This window comes from Branchiostoma belcheri, unplaced genomic scaffold (assembly GCF_001625305.1).
Source record: "Branchiostoma belcheri isolate BF01 breed outbred unplaced genomic scaffold, Haploidv18h27 scaffold120, whole genome shotgun sequence".
Taxonomy (NCBI): domain Eukaryota; kingdom Metazoa; phylum Chordata; class Leptocardii; order Amphioxiformes; family Branchiostomatidae; genus Branchiostoma; species Branchiostoma belcheri.
This window is the reverse complement of record NW_017802603.1, coordinates 674,025-686,952: the sequence shown is the minus strand read 5'-3', so window position 1 is coordinate 686,952 and position 12,928 is coordinate 674,025. Positions and strand designations below refer to the sequence as shown.

General features: G+C 41.8%; 1 protein-coding gene across 1 annotated transcript; it reads left to right on the top strand.

The window, feature by feature from the left end:
- The first annotated feature begins 4,072 nt into the window (after positions 1–4,072).
- Positions 4,073–7,889, top strand: LOC109462938 (prokineticin receptor 2-like). The gene is made up of 3 exons (XM_019759566.1): positions 4,073–4,704; positions 6,402–6,516; positions 6,822–7,889. Exons 1-3 carry the CDS (start codon positions 4,232–4,234, stop codon positions 7,440–7,442), a joined length of 1,209 nt encoding a protein of 402 aa, XP_019615125.1. The 5' UTR covers positions 4,073–4,231; the 3' UTR covers positions 7,443–7,889.
- Positions 7,890–12,928: the final 5,039 nt, after the last annotated feature.

The following is a 12,928-nucleotide window of genomic DNA, read 5'->3' as shown; positions in this document are numbered from 1 at the left end:
ACCCTCATCATCGGGCGTTAATTTAAGCCAATGCTTACCTCCGAAAAATATTTCCATATCAATGTAAGCTCTCCTTCCCGAGCTCGGGGAATGAACATGCAATAAAGTTTCAATTAACATGCAGAGAGCCATAGAAGTGCCTGAGGGATTATGTCATTTTGTGATCTTTACCTATAAACACACGAAAAGACTAATGGTGTGCCCTCATAACACCACAAATTGTCACTAACGCCCTTCACACTGCCAGTAAGTCCCGAGGGTTTTCCTGTCTACTGAAATACTGAATAGAGGATCCGCTTCTTCTAACAAGCTGGTTCCAAGGAAAGGCCGGAAGATGGTCATTAGAAATATAAGAAGTTTCAAACATCAGAGAAAAGTTGTATAACGTCCTTGGTCAGAGATATCTCACCTTTAATTACGCAGAATGTACAGACCAACCTACTTAATGTGAATATCAAATCAATGCAATACTTTGTAAGTCTGCACTGTGGTATCATCAATAAATATTTCAAAGTGTTCTATAGTAATATTTTGTCTTCATGCTCTGACAGTCCAATTACAATTTGATTTATAGATCTGGACAATGTCCATTTTGCTCTTAATGGCTGCTTTTATTAAACTTTTGTTGACATTTTAGAACTGTTGGTTCATACATTTCATTTATTCATTCAATCTTCGGAAAATATGGGTAGAGCCCACCCCTCCCCGGCAAAAAAATTTAGCATATATGCTGAAATTAACACAAATTGATTCATGAAACAACGTATAAACGTTCCATAACGTGTTATGTAAAGTGGGTCATGTGAAATCACCACGATGATTTACAATTATAGGCGTTTCATAAGCATTCTCTTCGCTACCAAATCTTACATGTTCGGGGAGAAGTGCGCTTGGTATCATTACGAAAGAACTTTCCGTTGCGCTAGTCTCCTTTGCTGGCTGAAATAATAAAAGTTGACCAGGCGGGGCGGGGCAAATTATTAAAAATGAAATTTAAGGAAATAGCGGGCAGGAGGCAAGTCTCTGGTCACTGTTTTTGTGCTGTACTTGGACTACGTATTCCTTCAGGGACATGCACGCATGATTTGGTGTCATGGTGTAGTTACACCAGAGATGTTCACGCACCAAAACACAGAGCATTCAAAAAAGGACGCTTTAATTAATTTGAAGTTTGTTATAACGTACTCTATTTTAGGCGTTGTCGGTCCCATCGTAATTGCTACAACACGACAGGGTTTCTTGTCTGATAATTAAAATGGTATCGTCATTACTACCCCTGTTGCCACCTGCTGTTGACATGCTCGTCACGGCCATTCCCTTTATTTAGCCAAACATAGTCGAATATACGGCCTCCCGAACACTGCCGGTAGGTCGGGAGCAAGGTTGGCTGATGTTTGGCGACATCGGCTACTGTCCGCTGTGCCGGCAGAATGTTTCACTGAATATTAATGTTTCACAATGTTTGAAACATTCGGGTGTGGTTGTAGTATGTCAGCAGTGTTTGGGGTGGCCCATGGTCAAATTTGACTCAAATTTAACTCAATTCAATTCGTATAGAAAGGTAGGCGTGGCCTAAATATGATCAGAATCAGACTGCTCCCTGCTAGTGTTTGGGGGGAAAGGTTGGGGGAAGGTCCTGAATAAGTGACAGGGCCTCTGATGCACATGTTTTAGACTGGGGACCATTAAGAGAACTAGTTGTGCGTAGTCACCTGTGCGCTTCCCCGTCTGAAAATCTTTGGTTCATTGAAAATTGGTTCATTCAAAATGATTTGCCTTGGAATGCATTGAGCAGGTCAACCATATGCCAGCACAAGCTGCAGGGAAATGGTCACTTCTCAAGCGAATCAGTACGTTCAGCCTATCACTGAATGAACTATCGTTGATCGATCTACACGGGATATATCCGTCCATTCGGACCAAACGACGATTCAAAGAAGAGCATGCCGTATCGTCGCATCAAGGGCCGCGCACACCCTGGATATGAAAATAAAACGTCCACCTGGTCCTTCTCGCTCGCAGAAAGGCGTGAGAAATCTCTTTTTGGAATTTGAATGCTCATGATACCTAATCCCGGATTTTGCATCACAGAAATGGTCACAAACTCAACATCCCCAAGACAAGTGCACTCTGATACAGAAATTCCCCCATACTCCATTACTATTATCTTAAACCAGTGTGGGCATTCTGTGATTTAAATGTTGAGAGATCTTATCTCAAATAGATCACTGCATGTGTCCTGTTTATAGTCTCTAGATCTGTGTCTATATCGGTATAGCCGGTATAACCACCCTTCGGCTTGACATACCAGCTTCGCAGGCACGCGGCGCGGCGGCAGCTAGCTCACACCCGTATAAGATCGATGGTTCTAATTCCTACAATTAGCTTTGAAACAAGTCGACTGGTTGTACATTACTCGGGTTCTAACTGCGACTAACCAACAAAGTCATCTTGAGTCGTGATTACCAAACACGTGTCACTTGTCGGTTTAGAACTCCGCGGACTGGTCTTTCCCATTCTACTGATCCACGGACAAGAACCACCTCCACGTACTTGCCTAGCGATATCCTAAATCGTCATTTTGATGCAAACGCCCCTGGGGAGCAAGGATGACCTGATTCAGTTCACTAGCTTTAGTACTGATAACAAGAAGGAAAAATCTTTAGAGTGAACAAAAATGCAAGTTTCCACCTTTAATTTTCACCAGTGCCCGCCGGTGCTATTTTCTAAAAAGTATGTTTTAGCGGAAGGGCTCCCTATCGTCAGATTTTCGTCTCTGTCGACATTACAAATTGTAAACCGTAGTGTTGCTTTGCTGATCTGCCGAATGTCTTATTCTGTTATTTTCCCCAATTGATTGATAGTCGCTTGGCAATGTTATACCTTCATACAGATTGAATATTCAATGCAGTATTAGATTCAGGTTGAGAACGTGTACACTCATTTATTTAGTGAAGTCCGTACAATATTAAATTATCGAATAAGCGAATAAGCATGGTGGAATAGTCCATTCTGCTCGTCAAAGGTTTTGCTTTCAGTTTTAACCAAAAATTTAAATTGTGACTTCCTGTGCCATGGTTATGTAAGCGGGGCGGTACCCATTGGTAGAGATACATGTATGTATAAGGTCAGTAATATAACTTGGACGCAGCACCACCTTGGTCGGCTGGTGTTCAGGAGACAAGGTCTGGGGAGGTCCTGAATGAGTGACAGGGCTTCTGATGGACAGTTTTGTAGACTGAGGACCCTTTAATAAGAGAACTAGTTTTGCGTATACGTAGTCCCCTGTGCGCTTTCCCCGTCTGAAAATACTTGGTTCATTAATGGAAGTAAGGTTAAACATTTGTTTCTGCTCTCCTGCAAATGTCTTGAAAGCAGTTGAGCTAAAAGTCATTCCGCACATGTAATTTTATGAGATCTAGACAATTTTTTGCTGTTATGGTTTAGCCATTTTTTTCAATCTCTCCACGTGGTTCACACTTATTTTACCAGGAGGTTCAATTTCATCAGTATACTGTAGTATAAAGGTAAATGGAAGAAAGTGTGTGCGAAATCAGGAAGGACACGTGGCGTTCTGTTGAAAATCCGGATCGAACCGGATCAAAGCTAATCTATTCGCCTCGATCCGGACAATTTTATCCGAGTGGGAAAAGGGCCTAATTGATCGAGGGCTGCTGCTCCCGTAAATAGTTTGTACCACACATAGCGCAGGACCAGTGACAAGTTCATTTACTCGTTACGTTATCATGAGGTTTATCAGATTTTCCAAGAGCTTCCTCCGACTCCATAGACCGCTCCTTCCAAACGACCTACGTGATCATGCAGCTAATGTAATATGTAAATCATTTTGTCGGAAAGCTGCGGCCGTATTTGGTCTGTAGGTGACCTAAAAAGCTCAACCGCCCACCAATTAGCGTCACTCATCATTTCATATTCATGAGATATTTTGTATCGTCATTCTGTTCAGACACGAGTCATCCTGCTAGAGGCTACTACAGAGGGACTGCAGATGGAAGAGCGCGGGCCGTGCATGGTAGAGTAGGACATAATACGACTCGGCGGGGCTCGAAAGATACCATATAGAACCGTACCTCGGTCTCAGTATGGCCTTTTCGGAACACAGGTGACATTTTCCATCTAGTTTGTCCCAAAAATCTAGTTGACAATGTCGAAGTGCGCCGTACAGTAGTAGAACTTAACTCGCTCCACTGAACACCCAGAACTGAGCAGCATGGAGGTCGCAGATAGGAGTTTTGAAGACAACACTACCCTGAACTATGATCCGTACTTCCTCAACTTCAGTACAATGTATTCGTACGACTTCATGGACAATATTACGAAACTGTACGAGTACGATTATGAGTTCGAAGAGGGATTCAACAGCGTCCAGCCGCTCCCAGCCCGCGTCATCCTCGGCATCGTCTACTGCCTCATCATGCTGGTCTGCGGCACGGGCAACTCTCTCCTCATCACCGCCGTCTGCCGCTTCAGGGAGCTCCGATGTGTGGCCAACGTCCTGGTGGCCAACCTGGCGCTGTCCGACCTGCTGGTGGCCGTCTTCTGCCTGCCGTTCCAGCTCGACTACTACATCGTCAAAAACGAGTCCTGGGGATACGGGGACTTCATGTGCGCCACCGTCAACTACGTCCGCACCATGTCCCTCTACGTGTCCACCAACGTGCTGGTGGCTATCGCCATCGACAGGTACGACAAACTCATTGTTTCTATCATTATTATTATTATTGATGAACATGAAGTAATGACAATGAGCTTTATTGCATATTCATGCTTAAGGTAGGATACGTAAAACGTGAAATAAATAAAGTAGTGGAGTAGGAACATTAGGCTATGTCACCTATATCTTCCCTTCTCTTAAAACATGTAGACAAATGTACACTTTTACAATTACATCGTGTGGTAGTCAAGCATACATTTGAGTTCATAAGTTACACGTCATCGTTCAGCAAACGTACACAGAAAGTTGTACTCTTCAGTTCTTTAGACGGGAAGTTTGGCACAGTCGGTCTGTCACTGTTTCTAAGAGTTCTGTGGTGGATATCGCCCCGTTGGGATAGCAGCCGCCCGTTCGCGGTATATTTCGATTCTGATAAGAGTTCGTACCGTCTAGATCTGAACAGGAGACCAAATATCAACGATAGATGGTGGGTCTGTATGTCATCGGGTGAAGTGTACGTTGAAAGTAATTGAACCTAATTCTAGAATAACAGAATAACAACATAGCTTATTAGTATGTGCAAGATTGCCACTTCACTGGCCATATAAGGGGTTCATCGCCTTGCAATGATACAAATTTAATGTACAAAATGTAGTACTTTAAATGCATTTACTTTCGATGTGGGTTTTATTTAGCGGTATGAAAGACTTTGAACAGTAGGTTACGTGGTGTGTGAAGTTAGCTGTTGATTCTGTAGTTCAGTAGAGATCACATATATTCGCGGTGTTATGATTTCACGGTATAGAAATACCGCGAAAATCGCGGAAATTGGACTACCGCGAATTTCACGATTGACAGTATTTATTTATGAAGATTTACCACATTCGTGGAAGGATTGACATAACAGATGATTATCACCTCTTCAATATGTCAACCCTGAGCTCGAGACCAGTATGTACGGTTTGAACCACTCACACTGGGAAGGTCTCCTACTCTTTTTGATAAGTATAGTGGCTTTTTTAACGTGCGTGGGGTGTGGCTCTCCCAAACATGGGACCTCCATTTAACGTCCTGTCCGAGGGACGTCCTTAACCGAAGCTAGGTTCTCATTTACACCTGAGTGAAGTGGGGAAAGTCGTGTAAATTGCCTTTCCCAAGGGTACAAGATCGGTGGCATTGGGTAGGATTCGAACCCGGGACCTCTTATGTCTGAGCCGAACACTTTACCGTTACGCCACACGACCCCACAGTATTGTCTCAATAGAAGCTGTAAAAATCACGCGGGTAACATGGACGTAGCCGTCAGGAGCAATGATTTGTGTGTAGATTCCAACAAGAGGGCAGCCAGGCAATCAGCAATACTTCTGTTCCGGGCGCTCTCCCTCAATCCAAGGTCCAAATCAGAACTGAGTGGCTCGACGAAGTATCTGATGACGTCCTGACGTTCGTCATTTAAGCTTCTTCCTGTTATTTTCAGAAACGGTTGCTATGGTACATTGGTTATTGCAACTGATTGTGTCACTGGTTTTCTACATCCGAGTGTGTCACGTCCTAATTGCCTATCGCCTCAAGCGTCAACAAAATGGGTTTGACTTCATCCCTGCAATATTGCAGTGGAAATGAAATGTCCCGCGTTTTGCGTATTTGGTGTGCTTGGTGATCTAAAGAAATTATTTTTCTATGGGTTCTGACGTGGTTTTCATAATGAGTACTCCCTCCCCCGTAGGTACTACATTGTGGTTCACCGGCCGATGCAGCAGCGGCGCCGGGCTTGGGTCATGATCGTCCCCGTTTGGCTGACGTCCATGATATTCGCTCTCCCATCAGCTGTGAACTCCAAGGTCAGTACTACACTCTAGTATCACACATTACGTCTTTCATACACGTGCACATCACGGGCACATGGCAGGTGTGAAATACCTTACATATTAGCCACTGACCTGGAATACTATGTAGAGCTTCTAGCCTGTTTTTAGTACATGTACATTGTAATTGATCCTGTGGCTGTTTTTAAAAAAAAGGAAAAAAATCAAAAGCCAGGTTATCATTAATTCAGCCTTTTTCTACAGTAGCATCGTCTGTTGCATTGAAGAAGTGCAGTGTGCTTTTCAGTAATTCTTTTCCTTCTTTCTTTCCTTTCTTATAGACAATCATGAACCATCGGAACGGCACGATGTTCTGCGGCCAGGCCTGGTCTGTCCGCTCCACCAAGTACTACCAGGCCTACTACGTCATGATGTTCATCATCGAGTACCTGGTCCCCATCATCACCATGACGTACTGCCACCTCACGCTGTGGCTCAAGGTCCACCGCCGCTCCTGCCCGGGGAACACCAACGAGCGTCAGCAGCAGACCCTGGCCAAGTCGCGCCGCAAGACGGTCACCCTGGTCATCCTCTCCTCGCTCTTCGTCCTGTGCTGGGGGCCGTATCAGGGCTACACGCTGGTGCGAGACCTGTCTCCCCTCATCCTGAAGGAGAAGCTCAACACCACGATCTTCTACGCAGTGGAGGCGCTCGCCATGGGCAACAACGTTGTCAACACCGTGCTGTACGTGGCCCTCAACGCCAAGATACGCAAGTACATCAAGCTGATGGTGACGGAGTCCTCCATCTACAACAGCTTGAACGGAAACGTGTCGGGCAGCTCCTCCTTCCGCGCCTGCAACCGCCCGGCTCCCATCCCCGCCGTCCTGCCTCCTCCCCGGCCAAGCGCCAACCTGACGCACCCGGTGGAGCCCTACAGAGAGCGAGAGACGACAGTGTAAAGTTATAGGGCGATGTAATTAGTAACATTCCCTACGAATGTGAATAAATGGTCTCCACTCCAAGGTTCGGGCCTAGGCACAAAAAGTAGTCTGTAGACAGAGAGATCCATCATTCCAACCTTCACCTAATTCTGAACCAACCTATCGATTAATCGAATAGATATCTACATCCTACGCCAATCAATCAAAAGAAATTGTTCACCCCAATGTGCCAACGTTGCCTACACTTTAGAGTTCGGGGTCAACAGCCTAAAGGTCCATTGGCCTTGTTGTTCGCGTGTACAAACACGTGCACGGAATGGCTAATGCACTTTCTTCAAAGAGTACAAACGATGCCCTTGCTCATACGCCTCAAAAGCAGTCGAAGGGTAAAAAAAAGCCGCACTAATTGCTAACAACAAAGAGGATTAGACAATCATCACATTGGTGCCTCACAACTTCAAACAAGGGCTGCTTGCTTTTTGGTATGATGTTGATGACAGTTTAGAATCCTATTGTACATATTATCATAACGAGGTACACAATATGGCTTGGTTTAGAATGCCATGGCTCGGATTCGATATGCCAATATTGGCTTAAACGCACGGCTTCAAGGCAGTTGCGCTTGATGTAGAAACAGACTAGACAGTCCAAACATGTCATCATTGAGCTGCATTTTTGTAAATCGATAATGGCCTAGCTGCTAGGCCAGAAGTTAACTCAAAACACGTACGTGGCAATGCTTTGAGACTTTTATACAGCTCTGAATCACAATCCTGTCTATTTTATTACCACAAGTGACGCATTTGAAGCAGGATTTGTAAATATATCACTTCAAAGGACCTCTTCAAATGTGTAATGTTGTAATTTTGGAACCCATGTGGACAGTTAGTAGTGAAAAGTGCCAATCTATGGAGGTTGTGATTTTATAGGGCTAGCTTTTGCTCTCAAGTTTTTGAACTAAAGATAGGACAGTGCCATTCTCACTCCAAGTGAACTTAATACAGTTAACCACATTTGCCAATGGACATTTTAAGAAGAATATACCAATGGACAATAACCTGTCAGTTGTATTTTTTAACCAACGCTCGCTGAAGCAGCATCTCTTCAACCAAAGAAAGAAACAATCAAACTTAGGAAGCTGAACTTACTGATCGACTCAATAAGCGAAACAGGGGTTACGAAGGCTGCTAGGGAATTCCCTACCCATTTTAGGCCGGAATTGTGCATGCAAACACCGGTGGTGCCTGTATGTGGTGTTTAGGCAGAGGTTGACGGGAGAGATCGTGCTTTCTTCTGATTAAATACCTTTTTTTCTGACAGCTGAATCCCTTCAAGGATCAGCATGTTAATTTTCCTCGACAAGATGGTAAAGTAGGTTTATAGAGTCACAGAATGCAGTTTGCGCCACCAGAGTCGTTCTTGAATGCGGAGGTTTAACTTTTGTCATTGATCGATCTTTTTTAAAACTTAATAAAGGTCTAACCGGCACAAAAGAACTCGTTCTGTATCAATACGGAAGGGTGTCAAAAAGGCTATTTTTCAGTTATAAATAAATCTAATCACCATATCCCCTGCAGGATGACTGATTACGCTCACAGCATGCTAGCACGCATTTCTGTCTACCCGTGTTTGTCTGATGAATGAATCAAGAAAGGCCGGTCTATCTTGAGCAGTAACGCCGGGAATAGCTTACAATACTACGATGATCTATTAAGTTGCTTGGCATAGTTTAGAATGGTTCGAAACCACAACATGTTTTTCTGAAAATACTGTAGAGGAAGGAGACACCTATATATGGGACAGATCTAGATCCGCGCCAGTCCTGATGTGACATGTGCAAGCCTTCCCTCCGGTTTAAACATTACGCAATAAACTACAAGGATAGCATCCTCGCTGCACACCACCAAAATTGTTTACTTTACAAACTAAAGAATTCAAATCTATTCATACTTTAACTCAAGAGGTAGCTATAGCCAGCCCGGTACTTCAAGTTTGGTACTGGAAAATAGCTAAACATCGAGATGTTTTTCAAATAATTTTCTGAGCTAAAAAAACTGCTATGTTTCGTCGAGGTGATTGATTGTGTTGAACAAAAGTACCACCACATGTATCATAGCTATTTATTGTCGGTGTATACAAAGATAGTGACATAAAAAAGTCAATCTCATTTATTGAGGCATTTTGTGATGTTTGAAAATTCTTGACATATGTTGAAGAGTATATAACGTTATGTATTTACAAAATTTCAAATGTTGTTTACTTGATGTTTTAAAGGATTTATATATAGCTATTTATTCTACAAGTCAAATGTTGTATTTTGTTGATATCTTACATTTTCAACAAGCCAGCTTATATTGTATTTACCTACATTAGCAGACCAAATTTTAAAGCATTTTCATGAGTGCTGGACTAGGAAATGTATTGGAAATGAAGTAATTGTCTGACCCCAACAGAATTTAATTGCATTCAATTTCCTTTCCAATTAAACACTTTTTACTTATCGACCCTGACCCTTTCCATGTTTTACCGTTTTCTCAACTTACCTGTGACCTTGTCTGAAAGCAACTCACCAATAACAACTCATCTTAGAAACATTTTTAGATGAAAAGTGTGAACAACAGTTGAATTCAAAGTAGGGTGAGTAGTCCAGTACTAGTGGTAAGCGGTCTGGGCTAAGAGGTTTGGAGTTCGAATCCCGCGACCGTTGTACCTCACCCAACATACGCTACTGGAAAGGGTCACAGTCCTGTAGGACGGGACGTTAAGCCGTAGTCCACTGTTCATTGTACTTGTCGAACAGAGCTCGGGGGATTTCTCCGGTACAATGAACCTGTAAATACTGTACATAGGGTCTATCTTCTCTATCACGACCAGTGGAAGTTTATTTCTTTAGTGAGCTAAAACTGGGTCGAGATCAATTTCACCACTTTTAACATCAGATAGAAGTGCTGCACACGTGGGATGTTTTCGTGTAGATTATTAAAAGTAAAAAACATAATTCAGTTGAATATTTTACTGCTGGTTAATTTTGATGAAATTTCATTGACTCTTTATCTAATAGGAAATTTCGTTTTCTTAATGTTGTCCCAGAAAACCTATAGGTAGATGTAAATTTGATTGTTCGTTATTTATTTAAGGAGCTCTTCTCTAGATGTGTGGAATAATTTTAAGCCTATTAATGATGTACTTTCAACAGTTGTGACATGGAATGTAAATTGTGCTTTGATATTCCTGTATTTCCAAATATATGCTGAAATGTGAGGGACTTCCGTTGTGATTAGAGTGCTTTCATTGCTGAAATTAATAGACTGGCTGAGTGGGTTCATCCTGTAATTTGGCATGAATACATTTGTATCCGCGTTGACAATTATATCAGCCCTCATTATGCACATTTCATGAAACATCTATACCGCTATTTTTGATGGCCGTCTCTAGAGAGGTAGGGAGACAGAGGTTTAAGTATGCCGACATTAATCTATTTTGGCCTGGAACTACATTGAACACTGCACGCAGAGCTAAATGTATCCCTGGGCTAGCTCTACGCGGTAGAATACATTGTACGTTGTATATTCCGAGAACCACGTGTATAGATATCATTAGTGTGCCATTTTAGTGACTATTATTCGGGAAATTAATCAAGATTAAATATCTTGTCTGGCTGAAGCCTGGAAAATGATTTAACTGTTTGTTAAGTAGTTTGATTGAGATTGTTTTTGTTGTTATGTACTTAACTGGATGTTTCATTCTTGACCTTTTCCTGGAATAAAGTGCTTTGCAGTATTTGATGACCACGTCGTAGACTTTACTGACCGAAATTGAGGGGAACAATTAGGCCAAATGAAGCAATAGACAATTCATACCAGTACCATAATTTGTCTTTCCAATGTATTAACCATACAAGAAAAATGGGGCAGGACTGTAGACATGTACATACAGAGTACTTCTGACATGGTATTTGGTACAGAAACAGCAGTAAGTCAGGTCAGAATCTCACACACTCTGCAATCTGCTATGTTTTGCATATTTGTTGATGTGCATAATGCAAATTACCTCAAAATACAAAATGTCAACTCTCAGTATACATTGTATATGATTCAATATGACACTGCCCACATTTGGTGGTCAGAAGGAAAAGTGCATCAGGTGTTATACAGGCTTCACTAGTCGTCAGATCATATCAGATCTCTCTCCAGCATTTGTCCTTGCATCCTTGGACGGAATTTTGGGATAACAATTTTGGATCATCAACTATACCACAGACTTTTTTTTTCAAAATTACGATGAAGCTTAACACGTGTATTTGAAATCTAGCCTTCAAAATGAAGGAAATAGCATCAAGAGATCAGAATATCCCATGTCAGTCTTGCTTACTTCAGCGCGTCAGAAAGAGTAAAGCTCCGTAAAAGTGAGACAACCGCAATAAGAAGCCTGGACTCCATAAAGGTTACACCCATTAGAGCGGGAGGGCAGAAAACAGTCAAGACAAGAAGGTTAGTTACATACCACTAAGACAAACATACAATGTACAAGCCTTAGAGCAAACAAACAAGGCAACAGGAGTTGACATCAGGACCTTCTAGTAAGTCTCTGTGGCTGGATAAAGATCATGTGGCAAGCCATGGATGGGGTAAAAAAGCTTCTTCTGATCTATATACAAAATGAGGCCAATCCCAAACAGATATCATCTTGCACAATCACTCATAACACATTTGGTTACACTACTGTAATATACTTGTTATGCCAAAGACCTGACTGGTAGCATAAAAAGTGTAAAGCTCAGTTGTAATTTTAGACTGTGTGAGCATATACAAGTAGGTCACACTACCATCACTGCAGGCACGTGTGAAAAGATTCTTAGTTTTTCCCTGTTCTTTTTAACAAATTCTCAACTTTTTAAAAACTTAAAAATTAATAAATAAATAAATCAGCTTTTATTTAAAATTCCATAGACATACTTGGAGTGCATTTTAGGGTTACTCATGCATTGTTATTAATATTCTCATACCAGGGACGAATATAATAGTAACTGAAGAAGAAAGGTTTTGTTTCCTTCATAATCACGTCTTATTTTGGGTATATATTTGTTGAAAATTATTATTGAAAGTGATGCATCCCCAGGCCTGATCACTGATGGATATTTGTGAATATCCAACTTTGGATTGTTGTTTAAACTGCAGCTGAGATTCAGTCTGGCACTTATTATTGAAGCATAATTAAGGCCACACCAATTTAATTTGTTGTTTCTCGGATTCGTCCATTTTTTCTGATTTGCAAAAAAAAAATAAAAATTTTTTTAGGTTCAAAATCAACTGCAAAATGCTCAATGAAAGACATATTTTGGCCTGAACGGTTGAAGAAAGTCCTTTCCTTCCTACTTTCCTACTATAAGTTTTTCAATGTAACAATGCAACTTTGTTTCATTAAAAGTTCAAAATCTATTTTTTTAGTTATAAACCAGCCTAGTATGCTGACTTCATGGCTCATATCGTAACATTTCCGGCTAT